The sequence below is a fragment of the Macrosteles quadrilineatus genome, unplaced genomic scaffold (genome assembly GCF_028750875.1).
Source record: "Macrosteles quadrilineatus isolate MER2022 unplaced genomic scaffold, UCM_ALF_1.0 Scaffold_7__1_contigs__length_78375512, whole genome shotgun sequence".
NCBI classification, from domain to species: domain Eukaryota; kingdom Metazoa; phylum Arthropoda; class Insecta; order Hemiptera; family Cicadellidae; genus Macrosteles; species Macrosteles quadrilineatus.
Genome location: NW_026542600.1, coordinates 66,700,148 through 66,714,922, shown reverse-complemented (window position 1 = coordinate 66,714,922; position 14,775 = coordinate 66,700,148). Strand labels below are relative to the sequence as shown.

The following is a 14,775-nucleotide window of genomic DNA, read 5'->3' as shown; positions in this document are numbered from 1 at the left end:
TCTAGATACGAAAGAGATACATTTTAAATAAAAGTCAAACTAAACCTTTCTATATAAACTCGGAACACGAATTTTATCCCCGACTGAAGGCGGGTAAATACACATTTGGACAGCCCCTGGGATTCATAAGAAGAGACAATTTATCATCGCAAAACATTTCCAAATATTGTATCCATAGCTGTATTTAATAACGGACACGATATTATATTTATCTTTCTATGTAAGGAATACTTTAGAATATTCATAGTTTTTTTTAAAGTAATCATCAACATAGGTATTATTCTAATTTGAAGCTTACCATTGTATTTAAAGTAAATGGCTCATTTAGATTATAAAACTGATTATAATTAACCTTGATATAATTTAAATGTATACCACACGGTATTAAAACACGGTCGCAACCTTAAGTACAAACTAGTTTCGAATATATTATAATTCCTACATAAAAATAATTGTAGAATATGATTTTAACTTGAGAAAATGATTTACTTCAAATAAATTCATTAAAAAAGAGCGTAGTGGTCTACTTCATCATGCCTCTTTTGGAAATAACACAAGGAGAAAATAGCGGACACACGAACTAAAAGTCAATGACAAACCTACTGAAGCCCGATGATTGACGTTTACGGAAATTTTCGTACGTTTTGCCCAAATGTGATGGACCAAAGTTCAAAACACCTTTAGAAAAAGTTTGTTAGCTTAAAATACGAGAACACAATTCAGCATGTTGGTACAAACTATTGCTCAGAACCGTGATGGTCGATTTCTACACATTAGGTATAAACACGTTTATGTAATGGTATGACATATGCACTTATGTGAATAGTAAATAGAAATATAACTTAAATATTTAATATAGGTATATTTAAAAAACCTAGTAAGATTTGTTGATTTTATTTTTATTCCTTCTTAATTGTTTTATAATTTCTATTAATCGTTTTAAAATATCTAGACAACTCTTCTTTTCCTATTAACGATTAAACGCAAGGTGTTTCCAATTTAACTTCCAGTTCGAACACTATTTTTAGCATTTTGTAATCAGCTATTTCCTATTTTCTATAGAATATGTTTATTTATTAGCTCATTTTTTACTCGAATAAGCTTTCATAGAACTTTATGTGAAGGCTAAAGTAGAGGATAAACATCAGGTGGATTAGGCTAAGACCAACAGTGTAGGATTAACACTTTCGATTTAAATATTTGACTAGTTTTCATGACGAGGAAATTTGTTTCTTTTTCTGCTAAGATTATACTAATTTTATCGTTACAATAATTTCAAAATAGAATGCAAAGTAGGCGAATGATTATAGCAAGAAAGTGTGTGTTTATATACAATCATGAATTTGATATCCAAGTTTAACATCCTAAACTTTATGTATTACAACATATATATGTTTATAGATGGATGGGTTTGATTTGATATGCTCCCATAAACATCTCATATCATTATAAAAACAGCATTAAACTACTAGTTCATTTCAAAGGCATTTCCTAGTAACTCAAGTTGGTTATGAAACAATCACAACGTAACCTCAGGGGTAACCTCTTAATAAATTAAAATTCTAGCACTAACCACTGTATTTATAAAACCGGCTAGGATATGACAATCTTGTTGCTTAAGGCAATACGCCGTAATTAATTAGTATATCAGACATTTATAACAGCTTTAGGCACAACTAAAAAGATGTTAACTATACAGAGTGTTTCACGAGAGGTGTCTCAAATTGATTACGGAAAAATGGCTTAACGTACAAGGATGAAATAAAATTATTTCCCGCTAAATCGACCCCAAGGAATAACGTAAAAATATTTTTAACTTTCTGCCAATACCGAGTGTGCCGAAAACCGAGGGTCACTAGTTCGAATCTCGGAATTTTCAAACGTAAACATATGTCATGTTATACATCGTTTTAAAGGTATTTGATAGAAATTTTTTTTGGCAAAAACATAAATTAAATATCTTTTTCCGTTTCAAAATGGCGGCAGCTTTTGGAAAAATCTATATTTTTTTAATACTCTGTGTTTCCTATACCAATGCATTTAGCGCTTCTCCGGTTGGATTTTCTTACTCGTTATAAAATTAGCATTACTTTGATATGCTACAAGCAACGGTTATTTGAAATGATAAAAAAAAAATATTTTTGAAAATTTGCGAATGCTTATTGTTCAAAACTTTTAAATAGCAACATATGTCAAGTCGCACATCATTTTATAGGTTTTTAATCCATAACAACTTTGTAATTTACACTTACTTCCTATCTCTTTCAGTTTTTGCGTAAATAACAAAAAACCTAATTTTCCTATATCAAATGCATGTTATTTGCGTTTAACACTAAAGGCTCCATTTCATTTAGTGTTAAACCACGTCAAACCCAAATAACATGCATTTGACATAGGAAAATTAGGTTTTAGCGAATTTCCCTATAGGGAAGTAGCTATTACCGTAGGTGGCATGGTAAGACCTAGGCCCGGGACCGATTTACTTTTTCATTTTGATGTCCCCAGAGGCCAGAAACACCATTCGTTCAAATTTTTATATATGTATATATATATATATATATATATATAGATTTATATATATATATGTGTGTCCGTGAACACGATAACTTGAGTAATTTTTATCCGATTTTGATGAAATTTGGTTTGAAGGTGTAAGGCGGGATAAACTTGAATGAGTTCGCGAACCAGCATGATCGGACCATGGGAACGGGGTTTTACGGGGGGTTTTATGGGGTAAAAATTGGTTTTTCTAATTTTTGACCCTCCAAACGCAAAATTTCCCAATTTCTCTTCAGACCTTCTTAAAGAGCTTAAAAAAACAAATAATTTAGTATATCAAAGTGTTTTTTTACTATTATTAGTTACGGAGAAAATTCAAATAATTGTTATTTTAAAATTCCGATGTTATTCTTATGGGGAATATTGTAAAATGTTGTAGTCTGCTTGTTTATGGATATATTTTGATCAAACTTGGTAAATTTGTTTATTTTATACTAAGTTATTAATATTTCTCTAAAAACACACTTTTTTACCCTCCCTGTAGCAGCAAGCCTACGTACTCATAAAAATTAATGTTAATTAAATACATTTAATTGAAAATCAATTCAGGCAACTGGAAATTCGCTTAGTAGGCAGGTTTGCTGCGGCGGGGGTATTTTGTTATTTAAACAAAAACTAAAAGAGATACAAGGCAAGTGTAACCTACAAATTTGTTAGGAATTTAAAAACCTATAAAATGATGTGCCACTTGACATATGTTGCTATTTAAAAATTTTGAACAATGAGCATTCGCAAATTTTCAAAAATAATTTTTTAAAAATTTTTATCATTTTAAATAACCGTTGCTTGTAGCATATCAAAGTAAAGGTAATTTTATAACGAGTAAGAAAATCTAACCGGAGAAGCGATAAATGCATTGGTATAGGAAACACAAAGTATTAAAAAAATATAGATTTAAAAAAAAAAAAACTGCCGCCATTTTGAAACGGAAAAAGATATTTAATTTCTGTTTTCGCCAAAATGTTTGTCTATCAAATACCTTTAAAACGATGTATAACATGACATATGTTTACGTTTGAAAATTCCAAAATTCGAACTAGTGACCCTCAGTTTTTGGCACACTCTGTATTGGGAAAAAGTTAAAAATATTTTTACGTTATTCTTTGGGGTCGATTTAGCGGGAAATAATTTTATTTCATCCTTGTACGTTAAGCCGTTTTTCCGTAATCAATTTGAGACACCTCTCGTGAAACACCCTGTATATCATAAGATACAAAATATAATTGAAATATAATACTTGTAAAAGCATAGACTTTAGGAAAATCAGACTTATATTCCTATTGTATAATCTTGAGCTTGCTTTAAAAGTGTTTCATGCTTGAGAAGTTTGAGTGATATTGTCGAATAAATGAGTTTGCCCTTATTTAACAACTAAAAAGATGTTAACTATAGATCATAAGATACAAAATATACTTGAAATATGATACTTGTAAAAGCATAGACTTAGAGTAGGAAAATCAGACTTATATTCCAATTGTATAATCTTGAGCTTGTTTTAAAAGCGTTTCATGCTTAAAAAATTTGAGTGATATTGTCGAATAAATGTGTTTGCCCTTATTTAAGGGTAGATATGATTTATGTTTTTTTCTTTGTATATAACATAATAAGAAAGGCAAAGGTTTGTGAATCTTTTATTTCGTTAAAACTGTATTAGTGGTGGATGAAAATAAAAATAAACAAATAGTAATCAAAAACTGCCCTCGACATAAACAAGGAGTATCTAATATTACAATGTATTTCGTAGAATTTGTCGTCAGCTGGCTCACAAGGATGCTAAATATATGTGAAGTATGTTCAATCTATTGCATTCGTAACTAAAAATATGAATAACACGATATTGACATACCTTGGATTGTAGAAGAAAAGGTAAGATAAAAATCGCATACAACAAAATGTTGAGAACAAATATCAAGTGTACTAAAAATGTCAAGGACGGAATTTTTTCGATTTCAGATAGAGCGATTAAGGCTTTTGTATATAAATACTATTTCTAAAATTCTAGTTTTTTAAGCAAATGTAAATTTGTTCCATTATACTAGGGGCCTTTAACAAGGAAATCTTAAATATGAGTATAGGTTTATTAGTACATTATTTTAAAGCCTTTATAAAGAAAACACAGTGCCACAAACCCGACCTCAAAATTGTTTATACCCACCAAAAATGGGAGACAGAAAATTACTAACTTGAGCTTGTTGAGCAAAGCTAAGTTGAATTGATACTCCCTTTAATTTAAACTGGAACCGTTTTGGCTGGTATGAACCTTTTGAGTCGGGTTTGCAGCACTACATTCTCCTAATATAGACAGGTAATTTGATTAATTTACTTTAACTTTGCTCTATTTAGATATCCTTCTGACTCCTTGAGTTCCTCCTTTGATGAAATTATGATAAAAAATATGTTTTCTAAAAAAAAATCTTTTTAGTTTCAGTAGTTATGTGTAAAGCTTCATTCCACTATCTTAATAGAGTAAAACGCTGTTTCACTCCTTTTGAGAAAAATACGCTCAAACAAGATGAAATTTGTTATTTTAAATCTCTGCCGTTTTGGTTAGATGAACCTCTTGAGGTCGGGTATATAGCAGTGTGTTTTTTTTTTTATAAATAGACATCTTTAATTAAATTTGCTACTTTGACCTGTGATCTCATTTAAGATTTCCTTCCGACTCATTGTGTATATTATGGTCATTGTGTCTCCAGTATATTAAAAACGATTGATATTTACTTCAAAAGGTAGATTTTTAGGTATGGTTCTTGTATGCAAAGCTTTGTATATAAGCACTATCTGCAAGCTTTATCTGCAATGGTTTAAAAATAAAATGCCGTTCCCTGACTTTTGGGATAAAATACATATTCATACATGATATTCATTGGGATAAAAGTTGCACGAGGAAATTAGTTTGTACTGACTTGCAAGCATCGTCGTCCCTGCAGTATTCAGCAAGGCTGTGGCATGTAGGAACCACAGATCCCTCAACCTGCTGTGCACAGACGGGGTGTAGGATCTCCTGTGCTATTAGGCATTCGTCCTGATTGTTCTTGGTCTTCCTGAAACACCAGACATTCTTGGATTACTTCACTTGGTTAGGCAGTTGTCATAATGTTTACAGTATAAAATTATAAGTATTTATTCAAACAGGCAAAGTTAGGCCACATGACCTCTATTAAACTTGACCTGACTAAAAATAAAATGACAAAATGATAATGAGATTACGTAAATACCTCATTAGGTTTATACATAAAATGATATTTAATTTTTTAAATCCATACGAAATGAAGAAGTTAATACAGGTTGGAACGGAGTTAGTGTTAACATTTTTTACGTGTTAAACTACTAGGTGTTACTGACAAAATGACACCAATTTAAGTTTCTTTCCTCTCACAGGTCGACAATAACAGACAAAATACGATTTTTTCAAAATAATTGTACTTGATTAGGTAAAATAACCATAAGTGCACTAAAGATTGTTGTTTAATTTGTTCTAAAAATAAAATAAAAACATGATTTTAAAGATTTTATCATAGAACCTACATTTGTATGGATGTTAATTCTAATAGTTAATTAACGTTCTTGTGAGGAATTTCACAAGGATCATAAACATTACTATAAACCCCATTTAAACATATTTTTAATTCAGCTATTGCCATATTTTTACCATATAGTAACCTAAGTTTAAATAAACTTTTATTTGAGGTAATTTGTAAAGGAAATTACACGGAAGATCATTCATGATTGATGATCGTAGTGGACTCCAAACTAGTTTTTAAATGAAATATGTGTAACAATTTTGAAATTATCCCAGAAAAATTTCGATTTTCTCTCTTTTTGGAGACCAAATAGATTAATATTGTACACTGAAAAAGGTCATCAACCTACTTTTCAAATTTATCTATACAAATACATAGAATATCGTTTGAAATTTAAGTTACCAATTTGGCTGTATCTAGGAAGTGAATTGAAATCTATATTTTCATTCAACATTTATTGACAACATTTATTTATTGACGATATAGTATAGTTCGGTTATACCATCGGAAATGTCAATTACAATTTAGCTATATTAAAAAAGTATGATATGCATAGATTGGCAACATGGGAATACGTTTGACGTTTGATAACGTAACAACGACAATCCAAACGATCTGTTAAATAAATACAATGTACTATCTGACGTAAGACACGTTTTACTTAGCGCATATGCATAATGGAGGGAAAACGAATCGTACAAAAGTAATATAAAATAAAGAAGCATTATGTGACCACCTTATTAATTTACTGCTTTAATTTAGGCTACCATAAAATCTTTTAGTAACGAGCATTATTGAATTGGTTTGAAACATCCAACTGAATCAACAATTAATGTCCATTCTCACCTTTTGGCAACGAAAATGTTTGGATAAAATAGAACAAAACAATACCTTTATGGTCTTGAGGGATAATTGCGGATTAATTATCCTTCACGATAGGTGAAAAACCAGTTTTCATGACGTTTCGGGATTTGGCATCTGTCCCCTTCCCTAGGTGAGAAAGTATCCAAAATATAACAAGATAAGTAAACAAACTCAGCAAAAGCAGGACAATCAAATCAAATAACCACACAGAAAACTGACCGTAGTCACAACTACATGCAAAAGAACAATTAGAACAGAGGCTATTTTTTCGTACCCTTCTAGGTTCTAACATATTGTATTAAGTTTTTTTTTAAGGCTGTTCTCTTGTAGTTCTTGCTATTGTAAAGTTGTCTGTGTGTTTATGTCATGTGATTGCCCAGCTTAAGCTGGGTTTGTTTATTCAACTTGTTATGATGTCTTTCACCCCTGTGGACGGGATGAAACATCATGGTACTCCATAAACATCTACCATTACCAAAAATGAACTTCAAACAACGAATAGCTTTATGTTGGTATGAAAATAAAAACAACAATTACAAACTCTGGATAAGAAAATATAATATAATTTAATTAACATATGCGCCGACGGATACATACAACCAATAACATGTAAAACTTCAACAAGATTATCATATTTGATTTGATGTTTGAGAAACTGCTTACAATATTTCCTAAACTATTTAAAATATATTTTCATAGCTGACTTAGGTAATGAGATTAGTTTTAATATTAACTCTACAACATGATTTTCATACTTTGCAGCGTGGTAGCTTTAACTAATTTAAACCCCTTATATAAACTCCAATAACAAAACTTTACGCTTGTAAATAGTTCAATTACTTCGATTAAATTAATTGTTTCTACACAAGGCAACACAATTTATGGTTCCTTTATATCGAAGATTACATTTGTCATCGGGGAGACTGCAAGTACTTTTCTGCAGACTTGTATTATATTATCATAATCATTTCCAATTGAGATGGGGACGCCACCTAGGTGCGTATTTTAACCCAAATTTGAATGAAGGATGAGTGTAGATGGAGTGAGATGATCAGTGTTTTCTTTACTAACAGTTTAGCTGCTTCTTTAGCCATGATAATTTTTAAAGCCCATTGATAGGGAATAGCTGGGTCCAGATTCGAACCAAAAAGCTACTGACTTTTCTCAGAATCGATCCGGCTACCTTTTAATTGTTGGGCGAGCACTTAATAACAATTAATTGTAAATTTTGTAAAATTACGTAAACAAATTGTAGACTTTTTAAATACTTAGATTTTATATGTAGGTCAATTTAATATCTTAGTTTATGGTTTTTATCACACTTTTGTTTGATGATAAAATGTTTAATATAAACATGAGTCTTGTACAAAATCATTAGAACAAAAAAGTGTTAAACCCTTTTATTTCAGCTGCGAGTATTTAGCATTGATGACGTGTGTACTTGACGAAGAATAGGTCAAAATACTTGTAAGGAGTCTCCGGGTGTTAATTTGGACTCACAATGACCCCTTCCACTCGCCCAAACACTTTCACACGCACGACTTAGTCAAAATATACTTAGAAAATCTGTCTTTCTACTGTGCATTTACGAATAATGTTGTAGCAATGTTTGTTGATATAGTAATTATTATTTTAAATGCAGTTAAACATAGTTATAAAAAACTTAAGTTTTTTAATTAACTTTTATCATTTACTTCAAAACTGTAGATTATAATAAACGAAATTGTTAACGAATTATGTTTTTACTTCTAGTCTTTTCTGTTTTATAGATTTTTGGAAACTCCTTAAAATCAGTTTGGGACAAAGTACCAGCTTTGGGACTGCTAAAAAATAGATACACATAATAACCTCCTTCTCAGAACATTTAAAGGTAACTGAAATCACAAAAAAATACTAAAATAAACCAGATATTAAATCTTTGTTGTGTACTTATAATGCTTTTAATACTTATACGAATATTGGTATTTATTTACACATCAATTGTCTGATATACTAACTTCACGGCACTCGTAAATGTATAGCACGTCAGCATTACAATGTTGGTTTAGCCTTAATGTAAACAAGACAATTGCGTGTATTTAAGAATAGCAATCAATTTTAGCTCTTTGAGCAAAAGCCTTAAATTTAAGGAAATAAAAACAATTTTGAGACATGAAGGGAGCTTTCAAATGTGTCCCAGAAGCCCATGTGTTGACAGTAAATAAATGCATGATGATAACTTAAAGTTTTAGTGTGTATAAGACCTATATTAACTAGAGGAACTATGTTTTTCCATTTGCTGTAGCTTAAACTGTTGTATTGGTGATCGGATACTAACTTGCACAGACAGAAGGCGATCTCTATGCTCCAAGTATCATCAACTGTTCTGTAAAGATTCTGCAGAGCCTCCATGCAGTTCTGTCTCTTGCAGCGACTGATGTTGCAGAACTGCAGGACTGGTATTAAAGCATTTCTGCACTCAAAGTTGTTGTTGCACAGCTCCAATGCTTGGTTGCATGTACTCTGAAATGTCATTGAAGCATTCTCTTCCGCTTTCGGTCCTGTGCCTAAGCAAAGTCATTGAAAACGTTTAAAATAACAACTTGGAATTATTGAAAAATATTCATTAAATATCCTAAAATAAGTAACTCTTATGAAATGGAATTATTCTTGGTTATTATTACTACCGCGGATAAATTATTATCACGTCCCCAATTTACAAACGATCCATTATTTGGTTACACATAGAACAGTTTTAGGTTGATAGTTTAAACCTTAATGGAATCATGCACATATTACACACAGTTAGGCAACAATTTAGAAATTTCTTAGTTTTTCTATTTTTTATTTTTAAATTGCCACCCCACAACGAAACGAAACACCCTCAATATTGTCAAAATCAGTATAAGATTGCTCTAATAGAATCTTGGACCACTAGACATCTTATAACATGGGTACTACGTCAACAGGCTACTAAACAAAAGATACATTTGCGGATAGAATTTTGAAAAGAACTAAACAACGTTGGATAGTGAAGTGAGAGGCGTGCCCATCATGCCACAGAGACACATAGGGTGACATTTCTGATAGAGAAGATAATGAAGATATTGTTTGGTAGTTAAAAGTCGGGTGCCAGCTTGTGTTAATCTTGATGTTTCCCGAGTTGATTTCTCACTTAAGCCCAGAAGTTTAAACAACAACCGTTTCACTGTAATGAAATGCCGAAAAATGTAATAAATTAAATGTAATAAGCTGTGGTTTTAAACGATGTGCAATAGTAGTCGAGATTTTATTCATTCGTATATCGGACAATATTTATTACTTTTCGACAGAAACAAGTTATTTAAAAAAGATTTGATTTAACATTGTTTAGCTAATATCTGTATGGCAATTCTTGAACCTTCCCGCAGATGCATGAAGTAAAAAATGTTCGATTAACGGATTTTCAAAATGTAACATGAAAGTAAATTTGTCTGGATAACAAAATAGATCAATAGTTTAATAATATGTCTGATACATAATAGCACGTTTGTAATACAATTTAAACCTCTTCACGGGTGACGATTCAATATTTTACTTTAGCATTTAACTATATCAGCATGCATATTATATACTATTACATTACAATAAAGTAATAATGTGAGAAGAAAACATTTCGTCGAAATCTACTTTTTACAGAGTGTGAAATTCGAAATAATCTACTCACTTGCCATTATCCACTGAATACTGATAATTAACTGACAATTGGGTTAGTTCACAGTTATTTAATTGAGCTGTTGCAAAAAGCTTTGATAACATCTTTTATGTACAAGATTTATGAACTATATACCGTAACTCCGTGTTAATAATTTTAAAAGGAGAAATAGTGCAGAATTTCTGGCGATTGAGAAGTCCTTATTGTTTATTTATTCCATTCTGTAGATTACATCTCGCCAGTTGTTGGAAAATTAGTTTAAGTTTTGGACTTGAATCTCAGATGTAGAACAGCAAGTGAGTAGGGCGGGCGTGGCTATGGGCTCTACGGGTGGTGCATTTAAGTTTATACAGTTTAGGCCTACTGTACTCTATGTCTCCAGTGCGCCAAGCAGGCTGGAAGTGTGTGTGTGCTGGATCGTGTTCTAGACACATTTTCTCTCCTGGCTGGACAAAATTATTCGAACCCGGTTGAGAGATTTTCGAATTGGAAAATACTAATGACATTGTTATAATATCTTGTAGCTCAATTCATATTTTCGTTTATACATATGATTATTTCTATATATGATCTATTCTCCAATAATATCTATAAAAGATAGCGTAGTGAAACCTCCGATTTTATTAATAAAATCGACAAAAGTTTCATCTCTGCTTTGGCGAAATAATTGAGAACAAAATTTGGTTGTTTCATCACGAAATGAGAAAAGTTTATGTTAATGTTTCTGTTTTAAATTACTTTTACTTAGCTTCGAAACATTTCCAATTTTTTTTTCAATTCCGATCTTGAAAAAATATATTTTTTACCAAGAAGAATGATATTTTCAAAATTATTAAAATAAATAATGACGGTTTTTAATTTTAGATTGATTTTACACGATTTTGAATGATTATTAATAATGTTGTAAGCTAACTCTTATTTAATCAATAATGTTCCTTCTACATTATCTTATTTAGTGAACACGGAAAGGTGAACATTTATTGTGTTGTTAAAATAACATTGCTGGCCAAATGAGTTATGTTATGATTTCAGGAGACGCCAGAAATCTATAAAGAATTGACAGCATTTTTCTCATAGATAAGGTCATAGTAAAATGTAAGAAAATTGATGGAGTCACTACGAACATAAATGGCGAACCACCCAATAATAATAATAATAATAAAATGGTAGGATAAAAACAACATTCGAAACACAGCCATTATGACATACGTGGCTGTACACAATCTTGATGTACCATAAGTACCGCGTCTTTTAAATGTGCAAAATGTGCACGTTTTGTATCTATAACTTTTGTATATAAGATTTTGTATAGATATAACGTACGTGTTATTATTTGTAACACGTAATCATACGAGCATGAGATTGTATGATGCATATTTTACCGTTTACTCTTACTCAAACAGCTTCAAGAGCAAAACGTAAGGATACATAGTGGTTTTCGAGTCATTGTGTAATTAATGTGAGAGCTAATGAGTTTATGTGTGCCTGTGTGTGTTGTCTCAGGATCTTCACACTGTTTTAGTGTAGTGACAAGCTGTATAACTATACTTTATCTGTCCTGATATGCCCTCTCTTTATCTCTTCTGACCTCACACTCAATGTAGCCTATGTACAGACAGATCGTTTGACACATTACAGACAAACATACAAGTAAGATAGAGTCTGATGGATACATACTTGGAGATATCTTAGAGGTTCTGGGTCGGGTACGGAGGCCGGGCGAGCCGAACAATTTGCTGTAGCCGCCCAAATGCTCTTGGCTCGGCCCGCTTTCTTTAAGAACGGCCCCTCTTAGCCCCATCAACGGATTTTCTACCTGAGATTCGACGCCGTCAAACGAGAACGGCGCTTCCTTGGATATCTCCTTAACTGAAACGGATTCCGAATATCGGCTCAGTAATTTTAAAACGTGCCAATTTATAATGTCAGCTGGTTGCCAACAAGAGTTGTGTAAGCATGAGTGCGGCTGGGAGAGAAAATAACCACTAAAGATACGACGGGTCCGCTCACTGGGGGTGCAGTGGTGACAGTGCTGCAACACAAACAGAGCCGAGTGAGCAGTGAGTGGTGAGTGAGTGAGTGACTGAGTGAGTGAGAGGGTGAGAAACATGCGGTGCTCGAGTGGTGAGGTGCGAGGAGGCTGTAGTGGAGATGGGTGCGACAGCATGCGCCACCGCCACCACCTCTACCACTTACCTATGCAAGGGTTGTGGTTTACCGATGTGAACACACGGTCACATCGCTTCTTCATGTGGTTGTTCGGACAAATGCATCCGAACATCGGGGTATATCGGATATTGGTCCAGGCCTCGTGGCACGCCTCCCTGCAACACATGTCGTCTTCATACGTGTAAGGCCCCCCCTCGTCCCGACAGAGACTATCGTCACTTGCCTAAGCTTTCAAACTTCACATTCAACACGGTAGATTAGCAGGTGGGACTGCCATCAAACCTTATCATCACAACTGGGACAGTTTAGGTAACGAGGATTAATAGAGTGGTCAGAAATGAATCATACATTCCCAAATCCCAACTGTACTAGTGAGCTCCTTGCTCCTTCATTCTATGGATCAAATTTTCTCAAATTGATTTGCTTACCTTTAAGTAAGTAGCAGTAGCTTGTCCGTGTACATTTAAAACATTTGTGTTTAAACGTGTTTCAGTCTAGGCTGTTCCATCAATCTCGAAAAACATCTGTTTGATTCAATGTAGATTTTTCCATGTTTCTTACGCGTGAATACGAGTATGTCCCAGTGCATTTGTTTTGGCGTGCCTTTGGCTAAACCAACTTAAAGTAAGTGTTGCAAAAAGTATTTTAGCGTAATAATAATGAAAATATGAATTAGGCACACGATACAATATTGGTTAACAGTTTTATTATTCTTATCTAGGACCAACCATCACTCAATTGTGTCGTTTAACCAACACAGACAAAGACAAAATTGGTTATCAATTTACGTTCTCATTTCATGAACAAAACTTGTACATATTTTTTTCCTAACGCTGCTCCAAATATTGTAGTGGAAAGGTTAATGGTCACCTCAGTTAATGGTGGCTTAGAAATTTTCCAAAAGTATGTATTTAAATGTAATAGTATGCTTTGACGGGTTCAAGTACTTTATTAAGCTTTTCATTCTTAGTTTTCCAGGGACAATTTATAATCAGTATTTCTATTTCTATAAATTACAAAACACGTAACCAAAAATAACAAGCCCTTTCGTTATTATGGTATTACTAAAAGCATATGCATGTGTGATGTTCTTAATGCGATGTGACTCCTCGATCAAAATATTTTGGATGTTATTATCACATTTAAAATTAACGTAATGTATTCAACGTTGGACTCTAAACTATTTAATTGGAATATAAACTTTTTTGATTAATCGGAGAAAGATATAGGGCATTTTAAAACATATAGTTGTGCTAAAATAAACTTAGAAAAAATTAGGATGCGGAATGATGAAATTTTCTTAAAAGGACACAATATGTACAGAATATTCCTGTAGTTTGTAAAAATTAGCAAAGTAAAGTTAACATACAACTATTTTAAAGCTTTCATCGTTGTATAGACCAACGAGTACAAGATCAAAAAATACTAACTACATATTACAGTCTCTCAAGTTTCTAATACTATATATTAGCACAGTATTTTGTATAATATTAGTGTTTTAAAGCTTTCTCACGGAGATTTTAAAATTTAAGTGAGTGGCCTATGCCTGGGCATTACTATGAACACTACAATAATAGCATTAACAGAATAGACGTGCTATTTTAATAGGTTATTACTTCTGTAAAGATGTAGCTATTAAGCTACATCTTCACAAACGATACTCTCCAAAACACAACACTAGGGTATTTTAGATCCTCTGCAACACTGGATGGAAACTTAAGAGTACTTTACGCATTAGAAAACTACAAACTTGCACATTAAGCATTTACCTATCTTCCATGAGGCACTTGCCATCGCGAACTTTGCAGTGACTTTTGAAGTTCTCGTATAACTGATTGCAAACCTTCTCCTTCTGACAAACGGAAAGTGCATGATTACAAGTGGGCAGGGCTTCTATTGGATACGGGTCTTTTTCTGAAACAAAAAAAAAACTTATGTTACTTCTAGTATCATACATTTACTTATATTTCATCAAGTACAGACAAA

At 32.4% G+C, this 14,775-nt stretch overlaps 1 protein-coding gene across 2 annotated transcripts in view; it reads right to left on the bottom strand.

Moving 5' to 3' along the window:
* Window positions 1-14,775, bottom strand: part of LOC128998774 (uncharacterized) — a 159,569-nt gene that overhangs the window by 41,858 nt on the left and 102,936 nt on the right. The window contains exons 4-8 of one of the 2 annotated variants that reach the window (XM_054425121.1): window positions 14,559-14,703; window positions 12,817-12,944; window positions 12,298-12,489; window positions 9,265-9,493; window positions 5,466-5,603 (exon numbers count right to left, since the gene is read on the bottom strand). In XM_054425121.1, coding sequence (XP_054281096.1) covers window positions 5,466-5,603; window positions 9,265-9,493; window positions 12,298-12,489; window positions 12,817-12,944; window positions 14,559-14,703 — 832 coding nt within the window. The remainder of the gene's footprint in view (window positions 1-5,465; window positions 5,604-9,264; window positions 9,494-12,297; window positions 12,490-12,816; window positions 12,945-14,558; window positions 14,704-14,775) is intronic. The other variant, XM_054425122.1, reaches the window with a different exon arrangement.